The sequence below is a fragment of the Trachurus japonicus genome, chromosome 11 (assembly GCF_045865225.1).
Source record: "Trachurus japonicus isolate A0001 chromosome 11, Traja_1.0".
Lineage (NCBI taxonomy): Eukaryota > Metazoa > Chordata > Actinopteri > Carangiformes > Carangidae > Trachurus > Trachurus japonicus.
Window position 1 is genome coordinate 14,265,318 of NC_140917.1, and position 26,251 is coordinate 14,291,568.

A 26,251-nucleotide genomic window follows, 5' to 3' on the forward strand; every position below is an offset into this window, starting at 1 on the left:
AAAAAAGAAAAAAAAAAGAACAATTATGGTAATAACTGGTTCTATGAATCACGGTCAACACACCACATACAGTGGCATGTGGCGTATATGAAATAAAACTTTAACATGGTGATCCATGTGTTTGTTTTTGCGGGTCAAGAGGGAGGGATTTGTCCAATCGACGAGTGCCCTTTTCAACTGCGTGGCGTTATTCAGAAAGTTTGGTATGCTTCAGAGATGGCAGTGTGAAAGCAGAACCGAAACAAGTGTTAAATGTGCTGCCCAATCGAACCGAGTCCATTTGGTCAGGTGTGAAAATGACCGTAGTGTCATTTATTCATGTATTTATTCAGTCATTCAAGAAATTAAAAAGAATCATGTATTTATTTCTGTATTTCTTCCTTTTTGCCGTTTGGCTGGTCATTTTATTTACTGTTTTAAAAAAGGAGAAAAGAAAATGTGAGGCATCCTTCTGCTCTGTAAAACTACTTTTGATTAAAGCAGAAGTAAGCGATCCGGTCGTTTTGACAAAAAAAAAAGTTTAATAATCATGGCTCAGCAGGGGCGTCACTAGGTTTTAAAGTGAAATTCCGGCGTAAGTGTAAACCATGGTCAAACACACCGTAACACCGAGTTAGACCCCCCCTCGAGAGATCAATTTGCCCGACCGCTACATTCACGAGATCCACCAACTTCAGCAAATACCGCAATATCGCCACACACGGCGCTCTCCGGATCCACTGTCTGACCGCAACCAAAACGCCACCATTTGCCCAAAATAATGCTCAGAACTGCACCAAATGTCATCAATAGTACACACAGGGTCCCAGCACGTAGTACGAGTTGTCAAACATCTGCTAGCTTTGCCTGTTTTCTTTAGCAAGGAGATGCAACTCAACTCACCTACTTCTCCTCCGGGAGCCGCTCGTTGGTGAGGAAGCCCTGACGAGTCGATGACCGAGTGCACCGGAGTTCCGCAGCTCTTAAAAATGCTCATTTGCGCCTATATCGTGGCCAGCACTCGATAATAATAGTTATAAAGTGATATGCAAGATAAAAAATAAAAAAAACTCTGATTGTATTTCCATGAGGTAATTGTTGATTGAGCTGCGGAACTCCGGTGCACTCGGTGGTCGACTCGTCAGGGCTTCCTCACCAACGAGCGGCTCCCGGAGGAGAAGTAGGTGAGTTGAGTTGCATCTCCTTGCTAAAGAAAACAGGCAAAGCTAGCAGATGTTTGACAACTCGTACTACGTGCTGGGACCCTGTGTGTACTATTGATGACATTTGGTGCAGTTCTGAGCATTATTTTGGGCAAATGGTGGCGTTTTGGTTGCGGTCAGACAGTGGATCCGGAGAGCGCCGTGTGTGGCGATATTGCGGTATTTGCTGAAGTTGGTGGATCTCGTGAATGTAGCGGTCGGGCAAATTGATCTCTCGAGGGGGGGTCTAACTCGGTGTTACGGTGTGTTTGACCATGGTTTACACTTACGCCGGAATTTCACTTTAAGGACAGGGGGGGCTTAGCCCCCAGTAGATGCACAGGATGTGAGCGAATGTAGTGCGCAAGCACGAACTTTCACAATGACCGGAAAAAACACAACATTTAGAATTTAGAGTAAATTTAGAGTATTGAATCATGGGCTAGTTGAATCTAAGAATAAGTAAAGTAGTACATCTAATGAGTAACTGGGTAAAAGTAGATGCTAAAAAAAGTGAACCTGAGTAATTTTTCAAATGTTTGACTATCATGCATATGTCCAGGCCGAATTTGACGTCTGGTACCTAAGGTACCAGACTGGAAAACTAATTATATTTCACTAGTAGCCTGTGTCATAATGGTTATACACTCCATCCAAATACAGCTGTTTTTGGCTCATTTTGATTTCACTCAGACCTCTTCACATTTTCCAATTCAAATAAGACCAGACAACAGAAATGAAGTGCGACTCCAACTGGAGCAGATATTTATGGTAAAAAGAGTGCACACTTCACCCTAGAAACCCCTTCATCTTCTACACAACCAGGACCTTCACAAGAAATTTCTGATTTTTTTTTTTTTTCTGAGCTGAAATAGACATTGGGGGGTGGTTCAAATGACTGACCCTGAGAATCATTTTAATTTGAATATTCTGCTTTTATTAGTAGTTTTATTTGGACTAGGTTTAAAAATATATATATTTATAGCCTACCTATATATTGTTATCATGCTGTTTTTATATATTCCTGTGTCTTACCTGATCTTCTGCATCTTCAGGACATGTCTCAGTCTGGCCTCTCCCTACAGCATTCCTCTCCCTGTCTGTCTGTGCTGCCTGCAGTGTCACCAGATATCATTAGTATATCAGATGAATCCATTAAATAATCTGTTTTACTGCTAAATGTTATTTTCTTTAACACAGCCAAGCTATAAAGTACCAGATTCATGTTAACACATTACACACATACACAGCACACGCACACACACACACACACACACACACACACACACACACACACACACACACACACACACACGGCACATGAGACAGACAGAGAGAGAGAGAGAGAGAGAGAGAGAGAGAGAAACACACACAGGAGTGTTCAGGATCCCCGTTTAAAAGTTTTCCTCACCAGAATCTAGCCGAACTTTGGAGCATTATTTAGCCCGTTTTCTGACAAGCTATCATGCCATGGTTGGTACCAACAGAAACCTAGAGTCTCCTGGTTTTATATCTGTATCTTCGCTCTAGCTTTAAAACTGACCCGTTTACAACGCAATTAATATTTCACATTAATTTAAAAAATATCGCGGTCATTTTGACATCAACACTGCTATTTAGAGATGTAGTAGCTTACTGTCTGATGCCTGCTAGTCCTGCTTTTAGCTACAGGTGGACTGACTCCTTACTCTTCCTCTGTTGACATCAGAGCTCCTGCAGCCCGTCACTGCAGGCTCGGAGCGGCGCTTCAAACAAGCCGCCACTAGCTACATGGGCGCAACCAACTCACAACTGGGAGGGGGGTGGTCACACACTCAACAAACTAATTAAATTAAACAAATCAGAAATAACAAGAGACAAATGCGATGACAGCTGGGGTTCTTAAAAGGAGAATATATGTCACAAAAAATGTCACATAATAAAAGAACACCAAATTATTTGGGGGGGCTTAAGAATATTTTAGGGGGGCTGAAGCCCCCCTAAAATAGGCCTAATGACGCCACTGTGGCTCAGCAAGCCGTTTAATATGACCATCAGGTAAGGCAGCGAGGCAGAGAGCATTCACTCAATGAGAAAATGAAAGGAAAACGGCACCGGAGGAAAATACGATTGATGACCAAGGTGTTTGTGTTCTTAATGTTACAGACGCACTGTGTACACTGTACAGATGCACTATTGCGACACTTTCTACATTAGGTCCTGTGTTTGGTCCAGTGAGCGTTCACACTGCATACAAACCGCACCAGTAAACGAACCATGGCCCATTTTAAAGCGGACCAAACAGCTCTTGTGTGAAAGCGACCTGAATTAATGTAAGGATACACAAATGTGGATAGTCAAATAAATAAACATGACAGTATAGAAATTATTTTTTCTTTATTAAAATTAGTTTTTCAGTGTGGAAACAGAAATGAAAGCTGTTAAAATTACCTTTTTCTTGTTATTCTCCACCAGATAAAGAGGATTTACAACTTCATCAAAAGTAATTTCTCCTTCTTTTTTTTTGACAGTAAATGAAATGGCCGACCAAGTTGCAAAGACCACTCAAGGTCTCACCACTGCAGCAGAGATGCGAGAGACCACCAGGATGCTGATGCAACCCAATGCAAACTGGGAGGAGTATCTGACTCCTGCTCCCCTCTCTATTGCCATCATGGGGGAACTTGTATTCATCTCCTCATGTGACGACTTCTCCATCAACAAGAACGCCCCTAAAGATGGCTTCAAGTACATCAGATACCCAGACTCCTTCAGGGCCTGTCTCATGCAGATCTGTAACTCAGGCTGGCATGCATTCAATGAAGCCCACAAGAATATGGATCAGATCCGCATCCACACAGGAACAGTTCCTGATTACATGAAGGTAGCGCTCAACACTCTTTTCAATGCCACTGATGAAGTTGTTGAAAACCTCCTCCCAAATCAACTGCACAACATTCGTGAAATCGCAGACGACTGCGTGGTGCTAGCAGACAGTGTTGAAAAGAAGTATTCTGACGTGATCAATTTAATCCAGGAGCTGCTGGAGGCCTGTGTGAACGCTCAACACTTTTATGGAGAAGAGCTAGAAAATGTCAAGATGAAACTGGAAGAGGCTAAATTGAGGGAGCAGACTGCCAAACTTCTGAATGAACGATCCAAGAAAGCAATGGAGGCCATGTCAAAGCAGATGGAAGAAGCTCAAGACGAATTCAAGCAATCCATGGATTCACTTCCTTCTGGCTGGGAGATGATTGGCATGGATTTTGTTGAAGGAGTCGCAACAGCTGTAACAGGACTGATGAATGGGCTCACCAATAAAATAACTGGCTCTCGTGGGCCCTTGGGAGCAGCTCTGGGAGCAGCCCTGGGATCATCCATTGAGCCAAACAACCTAGGTGACATTGTTGATGGGATCACACAAATGGAAGCCTGCAGCAGGTCTGGGCAGATTCTGAGCCTCATAGGAAATCTCAAAACATTTGTCAGTGGAAATGAAATAGACTGGAAGAACCTGTATGATCAGAAGGAAAAATGTCCAAAGAGTAAATGGACTGGGAAGCAATTTGAGAGGATCTCTCAGAAAATGAGGAAGATGCCAAAGGACAACACACGTGACAAAGTTTTGTCACTTTGTGCAAAGAGCCTCAACGTATGTGAAGAGCTGGCAAAGTATACCCCTGATCAGAAGTGGGATGAGGCAACAACTACACAGCTGGTTGAGAAGCTTACGAAGCTGAATGAAGAAGCCTACGCTTTTGACTCCATGAGCAAAGGAACTTTAGGCACTCCAGCTTTTACCCCCAAATCACCGATGATGTTTAAAGCAGAGAACAGCAGCTCAGAAAAGAAGTCTGCCGCCCAGAGAGCAGCTGAGAATGCCCGTTTCAAAATAGAGCAGAGCCGAGAACAACTCAAACAAACACGGGAGCAATATGAGAAGTGTGTGGAGAACATGGAGAAGAATCAGAAGGAGCTGACTGAGGTTCTTGTTGAAATGCAGAACTGCAAAATCAAAGAGGTCGACTTTAAGACCACCATCAAGATGCTGGTCAAGGGTCTGGATGCCATGGGCAGAGTCAAAGAGCAGTGGGAGAAGATGGTGCGCTTCTTCCAGATGGTCTCCAACATCATCAAAACTAGCCTCAGCAAGACACTGAACAACTTTGTCACAACAGCTGAAGATACAAAGAAACTCACTTACAATGGGAAGCTCTTTGCCAAAGATCTCCTGTACAATCAGGCCTTTCAAGCCTCCAACATCGCCAGCCTGGTCCACATGATTTCAACGACCTACACTCAAGTGTCCAACAAGTACCTGATGGACAGAGTGAGCAGCCTGGGCAGGCTCATGGCCATGGATAAGGAGAAACCAGAGTTTAAACAGGAGCGTCTGAATCTGCAGGAATCCTGCCGGGATGCCCAGAAAGGGATTCTCCAGCTGGTCGTGAAGAACAAGAAAGAGTTTGAGAGGAAGACTGATGGCAGGATGGCAAAAATAGAGGGTGCATTGAAGGCCGTTCTTCCAGCTGCTCCACCGCAGGAGACTGAGAGAATCAAAGAAATTGTTCAGGCCAGCTTTAGTGAGGAAGAACAAGCAGGTTACTACTAATTTAAGTCAATTGTTTCTCACATCAGATAAAACAAAACGAAGTTTCTGTCTCGTCATCCTGTGTTCTCCCTGTGATTTACCATGTCTCACCTGGGTTGATTGCACCACCTGTGTTTTCCCTTGTGCGTCTAACTTCAATGTCTCCCTTTGTCTATGTCGAATCATCTGCGTTTATACCCTGTGTTCCTGCTAAATACCTTTTGTTCCACCACACCCGCTTTCCCTGAGTCTGCATTTGGGTCCAATCCCCCACACACCCTGACATATGGCAGTTTGATTGGAAATGCATTGACTAATGCATAATATTGATGGCTATGGATAAACAGTTACATAATTAATTACAATAATAATATATATATAACAGGAGGGGCAATATACTATGATCTCTGTTTAAATCTCTAAAATATTACATCAAAACTTATCTCTGGTGAAAGGCTTTTTTTTGGGGGGGGGGGGGGGGGGGGGGGTGAATTGTTTTCTCACCATCTATGGAAAGCATTTAAGAATTAATAAAAAAAAAAAGTATTAAGATGTCATGTGTTAAGTCTCTATCATGCATTTTTTTGACACTCTGCTTACAATGGACAGGGTGTATTGTTTTTGCATGATCTGTTCTCATTTGTTTGAATAAATTCTTGAAGATGATGGACGCCTTTCTTTACTATACTGCATGAAAAATCTAATCTGTTATCCCTTTTCGCTGTAACTTTCATCTATATTTTGAAAGCCTGGATATTTAGACTCACCCACTGTTAGGAGAAGGGATGGAAATCAATTCTTGAATCTGCTATAGAGACTTGAAAGTAACTTTCATCTGGGGGTTTGTGAGTTCTACATTGTACAAACCACAAATCTGCAACATGCACAAACAATTTCTTTGATAAGTATATATTCAGGTCAGTGACATCAATGTTGACATAGTAAACCATGGAATTAATTTTGTAATATTAAGTGACTTGTAAGAGTTTGGGGAACTAAACTCACACTGACTATTAAAGAAAAACCTTAGTAAAGTTTGTAAGATATTGACAGATTGAAATTCCCTGTTCAATAACTTACTTACTGTCTAAGCCATAACAGCACTATTACACTTATTGTGGAGAATTATGTTTTCCCTGTTTTGATAAATGTTGACAGCCATTTCATAAAACACATAGTCTCCTGCTGTTTATACTACACCAATTAATATGAGAAAAAATTTCATTAACTTCCTTTCACAAAGATTATGTCACACATCATTCAGGGATAATACGCACTCTGGAGTGGTTATTCTTGATTAACTTATTTGTGTTAAGTCAGATCAGGTGCGTGGGGTTGGGAAGTTTCATGTACCCCCAAGTCAATTCTTTTTTTTATTTTATTTTTAATAAATCAATAGTTGGTTTGCGCTGTCAAAATGTATTTCAATGGTATACAATAGGCCTACTGAATCTGATGGCTGAGTGTGTGATGTACTGTCTCTCATATCAGCTCTTTGGAAGGATTTTCTTGAGGTGCAAACCAACATCATATCCCCACCTAGTGGTCAGATCTAAGTACTACAACACCCAGAGAACAGACCACAGTACTGTAGAATAAAGAAATCCAATGTATCTTTTCGCATAGACAAACTGACAGATGATCAAGTTGGCAGTAATTGCAAACTATTACAGGTGCCATATCTAAGAATGTGGCCAAAAACGGTTACTGCAGTCAAATTCAAAACACAGTGATCTCGTTTTTTCTCCCAGTCGTAGCGGCAGCTCAGTGGAATCAGGCCAGAGGCTGAAATGCCACTGACGCTGCATGACTGGGAGAGAGGGCTAGGTGGCTCAACATGCCAACACGTAAATTCAAAACATAAACATGATTTGCAGTCTGCAAAAAAAGATTTTTAATGCGAATACTCTGGCTGTACTATTGTTGTTGGTGAGTTCATCATGTTATATGAACATTATTCCTGAGTCTCTGTGACATATTAGGAGGATTTTACGGCCAGTTGCTTTAGATTTCTTACATGCTGTACCTTTAATATCAACATTCAATCAACATTCATTGACTTCTCCATGTTCCTATTACATGAAAATGATTTTAGGTTATTTGGCAAAACTGGCCGCTGCCAGTTTCAGCTTTATCCTCAACCACACCACACATCTGGGTCACCCTCTGAATGAATAATTCATGTGTTTTTATAATAGCAGACAAAAATCTCATTACATCAGACAATCAGAAAAGCACACAGCAAACTACATCAATACATTAGTATGCAATGTGCTATATAAATAAAGATGCCTTGCCTGCCTTGCCATCACAGCAAAGCCGGTGATATAATTGTAATCATATGTAATTAGGGCCACGGGCAATCGCACCGGGCACTGGTCCCAACAGCTATGTTGGGACCAGTGCCCGGGCACTACTGTTATTGTGTGGATTTTTTCTTTGTTATTCGGTTCGGCCATTTTCTGCCTTTCTTCGGCATTTAACTAGTCCTTCATACTTTGTGCTATTTCAACAATTCAAATATCAAAATGTTCAGCCTTTTCGGGACAGGTGTGCTATGTCTTTTCTCTTTTCAACTATTCATACTTTTTGCAATATTCAACTATTTCTGATTTTTTTTTCCCCATAGAGAATGCATTGGAACAGTCTTGAAACTCTTCAAATCTTCTTACTTCTTTCAGCCTTTAAAGTGTCCACATACTTTCAGCTAGAGACTTCATTCAAATTCTGAGCTGTAGACAAACTTTTTAAGTATTCCTCTATGACTCAGCTTATTGATATCTTCAACAGTTTCTGATATTTGGCCGCTTTAAAATCATTAAGTTTTTTGACAAAATCCAGCTTTATAATGGGTGTGTGTTGCGTCTAACGAGCAGGGCTTAGAGTGAGTGACATCATCGCTAGAGTGAGAGGGATCGAAAAAACATTCAGGATTTTTTCTGGATAAATTGCCAGCACGGCCACAAATTAAACTCTAGACAAATGATTTCCTCACTGGTTTGTAGCCACACTTGTCGTGTCTCATTTGATGTGTTCAAAACAGCAGACAGACTTACAGAATTGTCTCTATGAGCCTAATTGTGCAGCTAGACCCGCTCCAGTGGCTCATCCACTTCAATATAAAAGTAGGAGCTGATTTTTTTTTTTTTTTTTTTTAATACTTTATTGCAAGGTTTCTCACCTTCACAAACATAGTCATGATCATTTCATTTTCTTGATTGTACCTTGCATTTTTTTTTTCCTTTTTTTGCAAGTATATATTCCAAAGTAAATAACAAACAAATAAAATAAACAAACAATAAGATAAACAAACATATATGCAAACTGGTGCTTCCCAAATGAGGATCACAAAAATAGAAAACAAACAAACAGACAAACAAAAAAAAGATAAATCAGTAAGTTAATAATAATATAGTAAAATAAACTAACATCAACTAATGAGAAAATAAACGGTGGTGCATGTGTGCGTGTTCATGTGTCTGTGTGTGTGTATGCATGTGAGCATCAGTGTTGGGGTGGGGGCCATTTAGTTCATCTCCTTAATTTGATTGAATATTTCCACTGTTTTTATCAGCCTTTCTTTACAGTATAACTTATTCCAAATATGTATTTGTTCCCTATTTATAAAAGTTCATCTTTCCATCTCTAGACATTGTTCCGTTGTTGCTACCCATGCTCTTAATTTTGGTGTATTTGATTGTTTCCATGCTTTGGTCACCTGCTTCATGGCAGTTACTCTTAATATATTGAAAAAATAAATGTCCTTTGCTCTTATCTTTCCTTTTAAATAAATACCTAACCAATGATGTACCTGCAAAGGCTCTTTAAGCTCAAAAATGTACGTTAGGCTTTCCTTAACTCCTTCCCAGTATGTTGTTAATACTGGGCATGTAAAAAACATATGCATATAATTCGCCTCCTGTTCTCCACATCTTCGCCAACATCCATTATCTAATCCGGGGAAACATTTCTTGAGATTTGCAGGTGTGATAAAGAATCTCATACTCACTTTCCATGAAAACTCCCTCCAGTATTTGGATTGTGAGATTCTGAAATTTTCACCTAATATTCTTCTCCACTCTTCTGTTGTTATGTTAATTTTTAAATCCTTTTCCCACTTCTCTTTTATGTTACTCTCTACCTCGTTATACTTTTGCAAAATCTTATAAATTTTTGACAAATTTCCTTTATTTGTATTCCTATTTTGCGTCATATATTTAATCAGTTCATGCTCTGATGTCCCCTCATCTAGAAATCTACTCACGTAGCTTCTGACCTGCAGGTACTTAAAGAAGTGTTTCGATTCTAATTCATATTTGCTAGATATAATATCATATGAATTTATTGTGTAGTTTGTAATTAACTGTGAATATTTTATCAGTCCCTTTTTAGCCCAACCTTCCAAAATTTTATCAGTTCTATTAGGGATAAAGTCTGGGTCCTCTGCCATTTCTCTAACTAATACACATTCGTTATCCATTTTTAATATTTTACAAACCCGTTTCCAATTAGCCAATGTGTTGTCAATGCAGTAGTTCTGCCCTGTATAATTTTTCCATTGCGTTCTTCCAATAAAGGGCAATGACCCAATAGATACTCTTGCCATTTCTTTTTCTATATTAATCCATTTGGTTTCCGTTTCCCTTTCTGTCCATTTCATTATTGTGAGGAGTTGTGTAGCCAGGAAATAACCCTGTAAATTTGGGAGCCCTAACCCACCTTCCTCTTTTGGTTGGCATAAAGTCTTAAATTTAATTCTCTGCTTTTTGTTGTTCCAGATAAAATTTGAAATAATTCTGTTACAGTTTTTAAAGTATTTCTCTGGTACTACAATAGGCAGTGTTTGAAATAGAAATAAAAATTGCGGAAGAACCATCATTTTAATCGTTTCTACTCTGTTAAGGAAACTATGTGGCATTAATCCCCATCTACTCAAATCTTGCCTTATCTTAGTAATCAACGCACAGTGGTTGTTCTCATACAATTCCTCTAAGTGTTTACTAGGAGCTGATTTTTTTAGAAAAACAGAAATGCCCCCCTTTTCTACCTTGCGACCCTGAGAAAAGTTTTTGCCCTACAAACATTTAATGCACATCAATGTGCTCAGGAAGGTCTCCTTGCCCCAGTATGGCCACATTCTGATAAGAGTTACGGTTCTCTTTTACTGGGCTGTTTTGGAAAGCTGCACAGAGCTCAAATCTCTCTGCTCTGCTCTGCTGTGTAGTGCAGTGGCCAGCTGTTGGGGCCAGCTCATTATCAAAGTCTATAAATAGAACAGTGCAGGTGCAGCCTGGCAGCTCGTTAAGATGTTTTTAAACACAGCCCCACACAGACACATGATAAACCAGACTGACAGAGGATGTCCACGCACAAACACAGGCATCACACTCACACAGACAGACACACACAGACACTCACACACAGTCACACATGCACACATACACAAACAGACAAACACACAAACACAACACTGTTCCACACAGTAAAATGTAAGCAGTTAGTTGAGTCGCCATGGTAACTTCTGAGGGCAGGCTGCCAATCAATCAGATCATTAGGGAGAGAGGAGTTCTGTGGCTTTCTGCACATGTACACGCAGACAGAGGCTATTTTCGAAACCGCATACTACCGTACTGCCTACTACATACTGCGTTATATGTACTGTATACTGCATACTGAATGTGGGATTCAGTATGCTACTTGAGCAGACCGACGCCGTTATCATCGCAGTATGCAGTATACGAGTTTCCCAGAATGCATTTCACGGCAACCGGTAGCAGTAGCTGTAAACAGGCTAAAAGCTGTTTTGTTTCTCGCTCTAGCGCTGTAATTATGTAACTTTATTAAGTTTTAATATTTTTTCATGCGAGAAAGTAACTGTTAAGACCCCAAATATACGGCCAGTTTATCCAAATGACGGCTGTTTAAAAGTTTGCTCCGATGTTTTTCGGAGAAGTGAAGCTCCGCAGCGACCGGGACATCACAGAGGCAGCAGCCCGGCTCCTGACGTGCTCGGCCGGCCAGCACTACGACGTCATTCCGGAGGAGGCAAGGCAAGGCAAGGCAATTTTATTTGTATAGCCCGTTTTTACAAACAGTTTGTCTCAAAGGGCTTTACATGGCATCGTAACAACATCCTCTGTCCTTAGACCCTCACATCGACTGAGGAAAAACTCCATGGAAACCCTTTTAACAGGGAAAAGTCGGAGAAACCTCAGGGTGAGCCCTGAAAACGGTCGCTAATTAACTTACCCGTAGGTTTTTAAAGGTTTACCACCGGCTGGTTAAATTATTTTCAGGAGATAAATGTCGGTCTCATTGATGAAATCTCAATTGTGGCAGTAGCATTAGTTTGTTTGAATGTAAAGTGAAGCTTCTTGTGTGTAAGCAGCGCTGCCTCGGGGCTCTGGAGCCTAACGTTATGTACAGAAATCACCACATTTACAAAAAATAAATAAATATTTTACAATGAACCGATCAGTCTGCATTAAGTTTTATTTTATTAAACTGTAGTTACGGTACACGGCTACACTACCGTCTTTGGTTACGCTCTGGTTACGTTAGGACGTCAGGGGAGCATTGCATTGTGGGATACAGTAGGCGATGTAGACTGGTCAGATGCATACTGGAGATATTTTCCGAATCAGTACGACATCCGGGAACTTTTCGCATACTGCAGATTTTGCTTTTGTTCGCATACTGCATACTACATACTACATTTTGGCCAAATCAGTACGTACTAGCAGTATAGTATGCGGTTTCGAATACAGCCAGAGACACCGTCAGACTCACACACACACACACACACACACACACACACACACACACACACACACACACACACACACACACACACACAGGTTTTCAGCTCACATTCATCAACCTCTCAATGATTTTATACTTTTGATGTAAACATCTCCAACAATTTATATTTTTCTCATGAATTTAAGTTCAGACGTTTAGTCTTTCCAACTCTATTAATAGTAGTGCAATTACAGGTGGAGCCTGGGACATAGGACGCAGCTTTTAACATCTATCTATCGTTCTATCGTTCTATCTATCTATCTATCTATCTATCTATCTATCTATCTATCTATCTATCTATCTATAAACCCTTTGTCTCTTTTTTTCTCTCTTTTTCTTTCTTTCTTTTACTCCTTCATTTGTATTTTACATAAATTCTTTCTATCTTTCCCTCCCTATCCATCCATCCATCTACCTCTTTCTATCTATCATCCCCCCCTCTCGTTTTCTTCTTTCTTTCTTTCTTTCTTTCACCCCATTTCTTTTTACTTCTGTTTCTTTCTGTTTTTCTTTCTACTCCTTTTCTCTTTCTATGTTTCTACCCCATTTCTTTCTTTCTTTCTACTGCTCTCTGTATATCTCTCTCTTTCATTTATCCACCCCAATTTCTTTCCTTCTTTCTTACTACCCCTCTGTCTCTTTCATTCATTCTCTATTCTCTTTATGTTCTATTATTCTGTTTTTCTTACCTTTTTCTTTCTCTATCTACCCTTCTCTCTGTGTCTTCTTTCTTTCTGTCCTTTTGTTCTTTCTTTCTTTCTCCATCTACCCTTCCCATTTTCTTTCTTTCCTTCTGTCCTTTTCTTCTTTCTTTCTTTCTTCAGCTCATTCAGCATTGTTTCAACAATTTCTTCAGCTCATTCAGCATTGCTTTCAGCATTCACACCATTTCCATTCTTGGAAATGTTTTTTCTAGTTCTCCTTCATCTTCCTGACGCTTTTTCGATTCGCTACTAGTCCTGCAACAGTTGCAGGCCAAATTATATATCAAAACGTGCGGCTTGATCGGGATCGGTGTGCTATTACTTTTCTCAACAGTTTACGAATTTTTCGCGACGTAAGCAAAAAACTGCGCCAAATTTTTGCATGTAAGTCAATGGGACGGGCGGAAAAAAAAGAGCGAAAAAGACCAATCATTGGAGTTTAACAAACGTCTACTGCTCAGGCATACTTTCACCTAGAGACTCCATTTAAACTTTAAACAGTAGAAACAAGTCTTGTGTATTGTCGTATTACTCCACATTTTGATAGGTCATATAGTTTTTGATCAATCCATGATCAATGACCATGATCATTTTTGGAGAAATTATGAGATTATAATGTGTGTGTATTGCACGGAATGTTCGTGTCAGAGTGTGTGACATCATCGGTTAGAGTGGGAGAGATGCCAGAAAAACTCCAGAATTTTTCTCTATCCAAACTCCAAACGGCCACAATTTCCACTCTACAGACATAATTTCGGCCACGGTTGCAGACGAGCTCATCCTTGATCTCTTAATCTGCTCAAAATATCAGAGTGACTTACAGAATTTAAACTCTGAGCCTCTAAGTGCGGCCACGTCTGTCTCTGCTCCTCATTGAGTCCAATACAAATATTTTCTGAGAGAAGCAGAACGGCCTGATGTTTTAAAACTGCCAGTGTCGCCAAAATATTTACTGTAGAAACACCAAATCGTACCAAAATTTTCAGGAAGTCCTTAGAGCCTGCGGGGGCCCCTATCGCCGTGGTAACCTCTTTGATCCTCAGGCCAGAGCTCGTTAACTTCATAAACAATCCACCTGGCGCTCGTTTAAATGTTTATAAACACAGACACAGCTAAATCAGACTGACACAGGATGCAGCTACTAACTAATTATGTGTCAAGTCAGTCACACACACAGACTCTAGAGCCAGCTTCATGTGATTACAGTTACACACACACACACACAGTTAACCTAATGTGGTTACAGCTCCTCCATATCAGTGCTTATAGAAAGATGATCATGTGTCTGTCTGATCAGCTCTGTCTTGACCTTAAGATCGTGGGTTTGATTCCCATGTTGACAGAGATGGCACAACCCGCAGTAGCTCCCGTGGCCCATTCAAAATTTCCCGAGAGGAAATTTTCTAGTTGTACTTGTACTTCTTTGCAGAAAAAGGAAGGGAAACATTCTCGTCATTTCTTATTAGGGCCCGAGCGGCGACTGCAAGTCGCCCAGCGAAAGCCCTATTGTAATTGCTATGTTTATTATTATTATATTCTCCCTAAAATCGCATTTTTGGGGGCCTCAACATGCCCCAAAACGCGTGAATTTTGGCATGCACATCAGGCCTCGCGAAAAATTTGATATTTTAAAGTCGTTGGAAATGGGCGTGGCCAAATGGCTGAATAGCGCCCCCTACAAACACGTGTCAATGGCATCGCCATCGTCTTACTTTGTCATACACACACAAAATTCGGTACACATATATATTATACCCAGATATACAAAAAACCCTCTTGACCTCATGACCTCAACACAACAGGAAGTCGGCCATTTTGGTTTTGATTTTTCCCGCCTAAAATTAACTCCTCCCAGAGCGATCGCCCGATCAAGTTGAAATTAGGTACACCACATCTCCAGACCTAGCTGAGCTTATCTTGTGCTCCGTGAGTCCGTAGGTCAAAGGGCGTGGCTGCCAGGGCTCAATTCACTTTGGCGTGCTCGCCATGTACATACGAGTGGCTCTCACGCCCACATACTTCATCCAATCAACTTCAAACTTGCTGGACATGATGTTGGCTCCGCCCTGAACGTCCCGATATATTAACTTCCCACGTAACTCATAGCGCCCCCCGGTGGTAACAGGAAGTGGACTAAAATTTGGAAAATGTACATACTTTGCCCCATCAACTTCATTCCACTTCTACAACATGCAGAACCAGTTGGTGAAGTTACATTATGAACACTGTGAAGCTACGAGTAATGGCGTCCGTGTGGCGACGCCGCGACCATTCCTCGCCATGACAATACGTTTGGCTTTATGATGGCTTTAATGAACTCGTATCAACATGAAAATTGGTACACAGGTCCAGGGTCACGACCTCAACGTTTCTATGTACTCATAGGCGATCTCACTCATGTTGCCCCCTAGTGGAAACAGGAAGTGGCATATTTTACATCAACATTGTCCGATTTCCACGAAACTTCACATGTGTGATGAGGGACTGACCCTGAACACACCTGCATGCATCCCATTACTGCCCCCTAGTGGATGAACCATTAACTGCTCATAACTCCCTCATGCTTTGTCCGATTCACTCCAAACTTCACATGTGTGATGAGGGACTGACCCTGAACACACCTGCACGCATCCCATTACTGCCCCCTAGTGGATGAACCATTAACTGCTCATAACTCCCTCATGCTTTGTCCGATTCACTCCAAACTTCACATGAGTGATGAGGGGCCGCCCCTGAACGCACCCGCCCACAACTGCTTAGCGCCACCTGGTGGATGAACAAATCATTGCAGCCCCGACATGCCTCAGGCCCCGCGGTCGCATGGGTGAGCGAGGGCCCGTCATCGCCGCTTGCGGCTTTAATTTACTGGTTATTATGCTATTATTTTACTGGCCCGGCCCACCCAAGATCAGATTATGCTGTTTCTGGCCCCTGAACTAAAATGAGTTTGACACCCCTGAATTAAATGATTTAATTGTTATAATAAATAATAATAAATTTTATTTGTAACGCGCTTTTTCAAGTGCTCAAAGACGCTTACATAAAAACACAATTTAAAATACAATGCGAAAAATGATCAACATTAAAATACAAGAACAAAATACACAAGTTTAATTTATAGATTAAAAGCCAGTTTAAAAAGGTGGGTTTTTAAGAGTGATTTGAAGGTGTGGGGGTCTGTACAGTCTCTGATGGGTTGGGGGAGTGAATTCCAGAGGGTGGGGGTGGCAGCGGAGAAGGCTCTGTCCCCCCAGGTTCGGTGCTTGGTCCGGGGGGGTAGGGTCAGGAGATTTCCTGCTGAGGATCGGAAGGCACGGGGGGGGGGTTGTAGTGGTGAAGAAGGTCTGTGAGGTAGGTGGGGGCCAGGTTGTTGAGTGATTTGTAGGTGAGCAGGAGGATTGAGATTTAAATGGCAAATGGGACGAGAGCGACGTTGTGGCTAGCTTGATAGCATCACCTTTTTCAAGGCATGTAACGCCGCATTATGTAATAATGACGCATTATGTAATAATGTAATAAATCTTCACGTCATTATGTAATAACGCCGCATTTTGTAATAATCTGCCGCATTTTGTAATAAAAATCTTGAACGCAATATGTAATAAACTTTGCCGCATTTTGTAATAAGTTGTTACATTTTACATCACTTATTACATATTGCGGGTGTTACACTTTTTTATGAAAAAAATGTAATAATTTTGTGCATTATGTAATAAACCACCAAAATGGATGTCTTAATTAGAAAAAAAAGACATTAGGACCATCAGAATAACACTGACTTTAAGCATACCAGCATGCATGAATCATAAATATGAATTAATTTCTAAAACCAGTAGGACGGTCAAATCTATCTATCTATCTATCTATCTATCTATCTATCTATCTATCTATCTATCTATCTATCTATCTATCTATCTATCTATCTATCTATCTATCTATCTATCTATCTATCTATCTATCTATCTATCTATCTATCTATCTATCTATCTATCTATCTATCTATCTATCTATCTATCTATCTATCTATCCCACTGACTCCCCTGAGGGAACTGCCCACTGGTTCGACCTCCCGTTACTCCGACAAAATCAACCACAAGTCGGACCAATAGGAGGTCGAACCAGTGGGAGGTCCCGTTAGTTCGAACTGTCATCGCTACTTTGTGACAAGCTCTTCCATTGATAGGAGCATGCAGCTTTCTCTCTCTCTCTCTCTCTCTCTCTCTCTCTACGCACATCACACACATACACGCGCGGCCCAGAATATCACCATATTCAGTCAGAGAGCCAGATCATGTCAGATCGCACACAACCATCATAAATGCTGATCAAGATGTGTAAACTGATAATCAAAGAAATACAGTTTTTTTTCTCTCCCCCCCTCCGCTCGAGCACGGCTGAACCTGGCCGGCTTGAGCTCACTTCACGGGCGCGAGCCTGCTGCAGCCGCCGCTGCTGCTGACAGCAGAGAGAGGGAGGGAAAAAAGTAAATTTCGCTTTGGTTAGGTTCAGGCAATGAAGAAAGGAGTTGGTTAAGTTTAGTAAAAACACCAGGTAGAGGCTAGACAGGCTGGAAGCATAATGAGCGTTATATGTTATTAATATGGAGTGCTTGTTTTGCACATGATCCGTTTGATCCCAGAAAGGAAAAAAGGATCAATGCGCAGCCTCTGTTTCCTTTCTGATTGCGTCCGTCTGTCTGTTCGGAGTGGGAGAGAGAGACAGAGAACCCAATCCACCTGTCTGTAATGTAAGTTTGATTTGATATGAGTGTCAAGGTTTAATTACGGACACTAATGAGCGCGCAGCAGTGCGTAAAAGTCGTGCGTAATGACAGCTCCTCGTTGGTGAAACATAATAAACTGCACCTCTTCTTCCACGTGTGTCACCTTGACGGGGACAGCTCTCCATTCCGACACCCCTCATTGACAGGTGGAGCCCATATGAATAATAATATAAATGCATAGTGAACGGTAAAAATGTAGAGTTTGACTAATAACTAGTCCCCCCCCCCCCCCAGCTTGCCCCAGCTGCGGCTCCGGGGGCGGTGATCCCAGCCGCCCCTGCCGCTGCTGGAGCAGAGCTGGACCCGGCCTGGAGCTCCAGTCGGACCGTGGTCCATGTCATCCCTCCACAGACGAACATGACCCGGGCGTATTATTGTCGGTGGGCAAGGGGGGAGGGAGAGACGCGGAGCGGTTACCATCCGCGTGGGACCCGCTGTCGGAGGAGACCGCTCTGCTCAGCGGGGAGGAGGAGCAGCGTGTATTATTGTTAATGTTTTTTCTAATTAAGACATCCATTTTGGTGGTTTATTACATAATGCACCAAATTATTACATTTTTTTCATAAAAAAGTGTAACACCCGCAATATGTAATAAGTGATGTAAAATGTAACAACTTATTACAAAATGCGGCAAAGTTTATTACATATTGCGTTCAAGATTTTTATTACAAAATGCGGCAGATTATTACAAAATGCGGCGTTATTACATAATGACGTGAAGATTTATTACATTATTACATAATGCGTCATTATTACATAATGCGGCGTTACAAGGTTTGATCCATTTTCAAGATTTGATCTGATCAATGATCCAAAATCCGATCAGTTTTTAACCCTTTGTAACAACTGGGTCCAGGACCAGAAAGTGACTTCTCCCACGTTATCTGAGGAAACTGAACTCACCACAAACGACTCAGACTTGGTTCACTTCAACTTTATTGAGTTTTTTTTTTTTCTTTTTTTTTCTTTTTTCTTGTTTGACCAGGGTTCAGACACTTCACAGTTTATGAGTCGGACCAGAACCAGAACCAGGAACCAGATCCAAGAGTCCTGATCCAGATCCACATCCCCAACACAAAACCACGACAGCATCAACAACAACAAACAACAAACATTTCAACACATGAAACAAAACAAAACAAAACAAAATAGACAAAATAAAGGTCAGTATCAAAAAAAAAAAAAAAAACTACGACACCATCGTTACCCAGCAGCCCAGAGGAAGACGTCGGGACCGGGACCAGGACCGGGACCGGGACCGGGACCAGGACCAGAGCCAGAACCAGGTCAGGGAGCAGCTGGTGGGGGGAGGGGAGGGGAGAGGGGAGAGAGGGGGGGGGGCACTTAGCAGCTACAGAACCAGGACCAGAACCAGGACCAGAACCAGAACCAGGACCAGAACCAGGACCAGGACCAGGTCTTCCCCTCAGGAGCTGGAGGAACAGTAACAGTCAGACGGGTCCAGAACCAGAACCAGCAGCAGGTCCACCGGTTCATTTACACACAGTTCAGTCAGTCGGGACCAGATCGGACCGGGACCAGGACCAGGACCGGGACCAGAACCAGAACCATGTGAAGTTCTGGTCCTGATGATCAGCGGAGACTTTGTGGACCTTTCACAGAGCGGTTGGTCCTGGTTCAGGACTCAGAAAACCACTTTAAACTGGACCAGATCCCAGACGGGTTCATCTGATCTGGATCGAACTGATGGAACTGGACTCTGGTGAACCCGGGTCTCAGGTCTCAGGACCCAGTTCTGCCCCCCCCTCCCCCCCAATCAGACTCTGGTTCTGGATCTCTCTCTCTCACACTCTCACACACACACACTGGTTCAGTCTCACTTCCTGTGATTTTCAAATTAAGAGTTTCACCGATTAAAATTATTATTAGGATTAATTTTCCAAATAGAAAAAAAACAACAAAACTGGTCCAGGATAACAGAGTCCAAACTGATCAATGAACTGATGAATTATTGATGACACACACACACACACACACACACACACACACCCCCGACCCCCCAGCAAAGAGAATCCAGACCCAGAACCACCAGCACCTGAAGAGCTGAACCCTGGTTCAACTTGGACCAAAAACTACAAAAACCTCTAAACCTCCAACCGAGAGAGAGAGAGTGAGTGAGTGAGAGAGTAAGGGGGTGGGTGGGTGAGTGAATGAGTGGTTGTCATGGAAACGACATGATTGACAGGCTGGCCCCTCCCCCGCCGCATCGCGCCGCCGCCGCAACTCGCTCAAAGGCAACAAGGAAATGAGAGAAAAGAAGAATAAGAAGATGATGATGATGAAGGCAGCAGCAGCGGCGGCGGTGGCGATGGCGGCGAAGGGGGAGAGGTGAAGGTGTGTTAGTGTTGGCGGTCCGGTTCCATCCGGTTCCATCCGGTTCCATCCGGTTCCATCCGGTTCCATCCGGTTCCATCCGGTCGGGTCCGGTCACTTGAGGTCCAGCACCATGCTGGCCGGGTTCTCCAGGTATTCCCGCCACAGGTTGGAGAAGCGGCACATGGTGGCGCCGTCGATGATGCGGTGATCCGCCGACCAGCTGACCGCCATGATGTGAGCCGGGACCACCTGACCGCCGGCGCCGAACCGGGGCAGCACCTGAGAGCACACACACACACACACACACACACACACACACACAGTGTCAGAAATTAGTCGGTTGCCACGAAATGCGATGCTAATTTCTGTTAGCCCGTCTATGAGGTTTTACATTATACGTTAGCATTAAGCTAGCGGACTTTATACTTGTGAGAATGGCTGTGTGTTTTGAACGTTGTTGGTTTGATTGAACATCTTTGATGCTTAAATACATATATTACCGCTTAATATATTGCTTTACTCTTTATTTTATGCCATTTTTACTGTAGGGCAGGCTAATCTTCAATTCGGAGTGACAAATAAAACCATGAAGCAAAAAGATTTTGTCTTTTGTTTGAGAACTGACATTGATGTACAATAATTCAGTTAACAGTTGTAAATGTACCTTATAGGGTTTATTTTTTAATATTTTACCATTCAAAAGCAAGCTCAGTGCTGTCTGTCCCATAGAAGAACATGATAGCGGCAGCCTGCTGTAGCCCCTCTGTTATATCAATCGCTCTGCTTGTGGTGCAATACATACAACAGTCTCCAGCTGCAATGAAGCACACGCTGGAGTCGAGCAATGGGGGCGTGGTTTTTGTGATTCCTGATTGGACGGAGGTAAATTCATGCAAAACCGCTGATGCACGTTGCCTTCAGGGACAGTTTTTCATCAACAGTCTCTGTATTTCCCTCTAAAACAACTCTGTGTGGTAACGTTGTGTTATTATCTCATAGCGTGGTGAATGTGCAGCTCACAACTTGTCCGCCAGAGCGTTGTGGAGTTGTTGGATTGTGTATTTGATGAGTTTGATGAGGGAAACCAAGAAATCCCATAATGAGCCTCCGTAGCGTAGCTCTGAGCAGCTCGCAGCTCTGCTCTGGATTATGGCAATGGGCCAATTTGACAAAATGTTGAACTATCCCTTTAAACTCTAATTACCTTTCTTTCTTTTTTTATTATATACCCTGCACACACACACAGGAAGGGGGCGGGGCTTGGCTTATCTAAGTACTTTGACCTCTGTGGTGTGTTCATGGGCCGTGGGAAAGTCTGGAACTCACCTGCATTTTCCCCAGCGCTCCGATGGCGACCTCAGGAGGGAGGATGACTGGTTTGGCGTACGTCCCTCCGATCTACAACACACACACAGAGGAAACAGGTTGTGGTTAGAGCGGGTCTAGAGTCCGTCTCCGTCCTCAGAGCGGCGGCGTCTGGACTCACGGATCCGATGTTGGACAGGGTGAACGTTCCCCCCGTCAGCTCCGACGTTCCCAGCTGCCCCACGGCGCCGAGCGTCTGCAGCCGGTTCAGCTCCTGGGCGATGTCGAACACGCTGAGCAGCTGCACGTTCTTCACGTTGGGCACCAGCAGACCCTGACTCGTGTCCATCGCCAGCCCGATGTTGTGGGACGCCTGAGGGCAAAGAGACACACCAAGGTGATTAGATATAAATGATGTGAAGTAACCGGGTCAGACTGATCCAGACCCAGTGATCTGATCGGATTCTGGGAAACCTGATCAATGACAACTGATTAATGATTATCTGACACATAACAGGTCTGATCTGCTGTTAAAGGGATATTCAGCTACAAATTCAGTTGGGACAGACTTTCAAACCAAGAACTTTTTTATCTGGGCCAGATGTTTTCAGTGACACAAACATACGAAATGTAGAGAAAAAGGGTTATTTTCTGCCTCTGCGCTGGTCTCACATTTGGGCTTATTCTGACCAAATGGTAGCTCCTATCAGAAAAAGAAGCAGACCGTGGTCGTCGTAAGGATTTCCTGAACACTTTGGTATGATTTTGGTGTTTCTACAGTAAATATTTTGGAAACACTTGCAAGTTATAAACAGGGGTCCCTCCTGCTTCTCTTTGTATTAGAGTCAATGGAAGAGACCTGGCCGCAATGAGAGGCTCACAGTTTAAATTTTGTAAGTCTCTCTGCTTCGATGAACACATTGTTAGAGAGAGGACACGTTTGTCTACAAATGTGGAAAAAATCATGTGTGTAGAGTGTAATTTGTGGCTGAAAGCAGCGTGGAAAGAGAAAAATGATGTCACCCATGCTAGCCTGAACATTCTGCGCAATACACACCCATTATAATCTCAACACTTCTCCAAATATGATCATGGTCATTAAACAGTGATTGATCAAAAACTATAATACCTATCAAAAAACGTGAATTAATACACCAATAAACGAGTGTTGTGTCTTGCAGAAGTCAGAGGACAGAGCCTCGCTGTCTTTGCCCCGTGGCCCTAACTAAAAGTGCCCAGTTTGATCGGATAAAACCTTGAAAACGGGTTATTGCAAAAACTAAAACCAGATCACGTGATCCAGTCTCTGTTTTAATCTGGATCAAACCCTCAGTTTGTGTTGATCAGAACTTTTTAGTCGGATCAGCAAACTTTGACCGTGTTTGTGTGTGTGTGTGCACCAGCGCGCACGTGAGAGACGGGCCGCCACAGACTCGTTAATTAATAGGAAACACTGCTGGTTGGTAAGTTTCATTTTTACCGCACACCACTGGCATGCATGCTCGCTTCTCTCTCTCTGTGCAGAATCAATTTGTGTCTTGGTCTTGATTCTGTGACACTGCACCACACACTGGTCAACGTATGGGAAACAATAGGTGTGTGTGTTTGAGTAAAATGATAGTTTGTGTTTCATTCTATAAACTACTGATAACAATTTCTCCCAAAAATGACAACTGGTCAAAATAACAGACCTCAAATAATACAAAGAAAACAAGTTGATATTCATTTTTAAACAGACCACTAATGTTTTAATTTAGGAAGAGTTCAGATTAATATCGATGGAAATTTCAATTTTAATCCTGCAGCAGCAGTGATTGATTATTGATTTACTGATTATTTACTGATACATATATTATAGTTCTAAGTTTTTCTATTAAAATAAAGCCAATAATGACATTTTTTGTGTTCTCTGTTTATTTGGAAAGGTACCGAAAAGTATCGAAAAACATTTTGGTACCAATACCGGTGCCAAAATGTTGGTATCGTGACAACACTAGTTCTGGGTCAGATCAGGTCTGGCTGTTTAAACGACATTGAAGAAACAACAAACAGCAGAGAAAACAACACAAACATCCCATTTTCAAATAAATCCACTCTTGAGTGTCTCCATGCTGCTGTTCTACCTGTTGTTTACACATTTAAAACACTCATTATCTGGATTTGGTCATCTAGAGAAGCTTGTATCTGCTCTGAACAACTGGGGTAAAGGTAAAGGTGGATTACGTGATCCTGGATGGCAAAACAACGGATTGAAACAACTGGGTCTTAAAGAAAAAGTTTGAATCTACAATGTAGAAAGTGTCCAGTCCGGGTCGTACCTTGTAGGTGATGTTCTGACAGCTCTGGTCCAATGAGGAGTTCAGGATGGGGAAGTGCAGGAGTCCCAGAGAGGCAGCCTGAGCCAATGAGAGCACAGCATCAACGTCAGCGCCAAACATCACGTGACCAATCAGCATCAAGGTCGCCCCCGCCAAGCCCCGCCCCCCTCAGACCCTCCTCTCTTCTCCTCCTACCTTGATGAAGAAGGGCATGAAGCTGAGTTTGACCCCCCGGCCCTCGGCGAGGGGCCGGAGCTCCGCCCGCAGCGCCACCAGGCGGCTCAGGTCGACCTCGTCACAGTAGCCGAAGTGAGGGATCATCAGAGCGGCCGTCATCGTCTTCACCATCGCTTTGTGGAAACCTGATCAATGACAACTGATTAATGATTATCTGACACATAACAGGTCTGATCTGCTGTTAAAGGGATATTCAGCTAAAAATTCAGTTGGGACAGACTTTCAAACCAAGAACTTTTTTATCTGGGTCAGACGTTTTCAGTGACACAAACATACGAAATGTAGAGAAAAAGGGTGATTTTCTGCCTCTGCGCTAGTCTCACATTTGGGCTTATTCTGACTGAACAGTAGCTTCTATTAGAAAAAGCAGCAGATCGTGGTCATCGTAAGGACTTCCTGAACACTTGGATACGATTTGGTGTTTCTACAGTAAATATTTTAGAAACACTTCCGAGTTTAAAACAGGGGTCCGTTCTGCTTCTCTTTGTATTAGAGTCAATGGGCGGCAGGAAGAGACCTGGCCGCAATGAGAGACTCACAGTTTAAATTCTGTAAGTCTCTCTGCTTTGTTGAGCACATTGTTAAAGACAGAAGAAGTTTGTCTACAACTGTGTAAAAAATCATGTCTGTAGAGGGTAATTTGTGGCCGGGAGCAGCGTGCAAAGAGAAAATTTTAAACAATTTCAGACAACTTCTCCCACTCTAGCTGATAATGTCACCCACTCTGGCACGAACATTCCGTGCAATACACACCCATTATAATCTCAACACTTCTCCAAATATGGTCATGGTCATTGAACAGTGACTGATCAAAAACTATATGACCTATCGAAACGTGGATTAACACACCAATAGATGAGACTTGTGTCTTGCAGAAGCCAGAGGACAGAGCCTCGCTGTCTTTGCCCCGTGGCCCTAACTAAAAGTGTCCAGTTTTAGCAACAACTTGCTTCCCGTATGAATTAAAATCAGTAAAATTGTGGTCATTTCGTATACCACCATCCAAACAGGCCTGGGTCAAACCTACGCCCTTTAAAGCAGCTTTGCTGTCCGCGACTGTCCGCAACCCCCCCACCCCCCCCCCCCCCCACCCCAACACACAAACACACACACACGCCAGTGTGATGGATAAAGCGCAGCGCTGTCCGCGGTGTTTTTTTTTTTTTTTTTGCCTTTTTGGTTCTTGATCCCTGCGCTGAAAAAATCAATTGGCTTATCAATTGAGCTGCTGTAGTTTTGTCTCAATGGCCAATGTTTCGACCTGGAGGTTTTCATCAGGGCAAAAGAACAAAACAAAGTGACGGAGTTTAAATAGATGCGGTAGGCGATTTGATGCGGTGTCCACACACCCGGGCTGGTTTATGTGACATGCGAGGACCTGTCGGCGCAGGAGCGAGTGGAGCGTGGATGCAAGCCAATCTCCTTCAACCATGCACGGAAAAGGGGAATGATAAGAAAAGTTTTTCTAATTTATTAAGAAACAATGCCCAGGTCAGCAATGTATGCCAAGAAACATGTCGTTCATTTGTCCCCTCCAGTCACATTACCAACACAGCTGGACACACACAACTCAACTCACGTGTAAATGTAAATTAAGTGTTTCAATAGCACTTTTACGATACACGTTTATATCGATAATGTCTGGAAAACCACCTCATGAGAGCGTAAAAATGTTTTAGCAATATTTGAGACTTTTAAGGTGTCTCTATTAGCCTACCTGTTTTTACCAGAATCTCACGCGCACAGACCAGAACCATACCGCTTGATACAATGAATTTTGGACAAACAATGAAGCGAAAAAACAACTAAAACAACTCTCTGTAACGACCTTTACTGTTATAATGTTTAAGTAGCCTAATGATTAAGTTTAAGTTCTACGATTTCAGACTGTCTCTGAACGCATGGCCCTATGTGGTGATGAGGTGAGGGGCAGGAGAGAGAGAGCGGTGTCTGTGTGAAATGAGAAGGGCAGACACGAGACAAGTGGACAGGTTCGTTGTTGTTGTTTTGGTGTA

At 42.6% G+C, this 26,251-nt stretch overlaps 2 protein-coding genes across 2 annotated transcripts in view; one reads left to right on the plus strand and one right to left on the minus strand.

Moving 5' to 3' along the window:
* The first annotated feature begins 3,684 nt into the window (after positions 1-3,684).
* LOC146978456 (uncharacterized) overlaps positions 3,685-26,251 on the plus strand; it is a 141,043-nt gene continuing 118,476 nt past the window's right edge. Inside the window, exon 1 of the mRNA XM_085791167.1 lies at positions 3,685-5,819. Within this exon, the coding sequence (XP_085647293.1) occupies positions 3,700-5,772 (2,073 nt within the window). The 5' untranslated portion in view covers positions 3,685-3,699 and the 3' untranslated portion in view covers positions 5,773-5,819. The remainder of the gene's footprint in view (positions 5,820-26,251) is intronic.
* LOC146978457 (lipoamide acyltransferase component of branched-chain alpha-keto acid dehydrogenase complex, mitochondrial-like) lies at positions 20,488-24,382 on the minus strand. The gene is made up of 5 exons (XM_085790220.1): positions 24,195-24,382; positions 24,000-24,077; positions 21,863-22,054; positions 21,703-21,774; positions 20,488-20,655 (listed from the first exon to the last, which is right to left on the minus strand). Exons 1-5 carry the CDS (start codon positions 24,345-24,347, stop codon positions 20,488-20,490), a joined length of 663 nt encoding a protein of 220 aa, XP_085646346.1. The 5' UTR covers positions 24,348-24,382.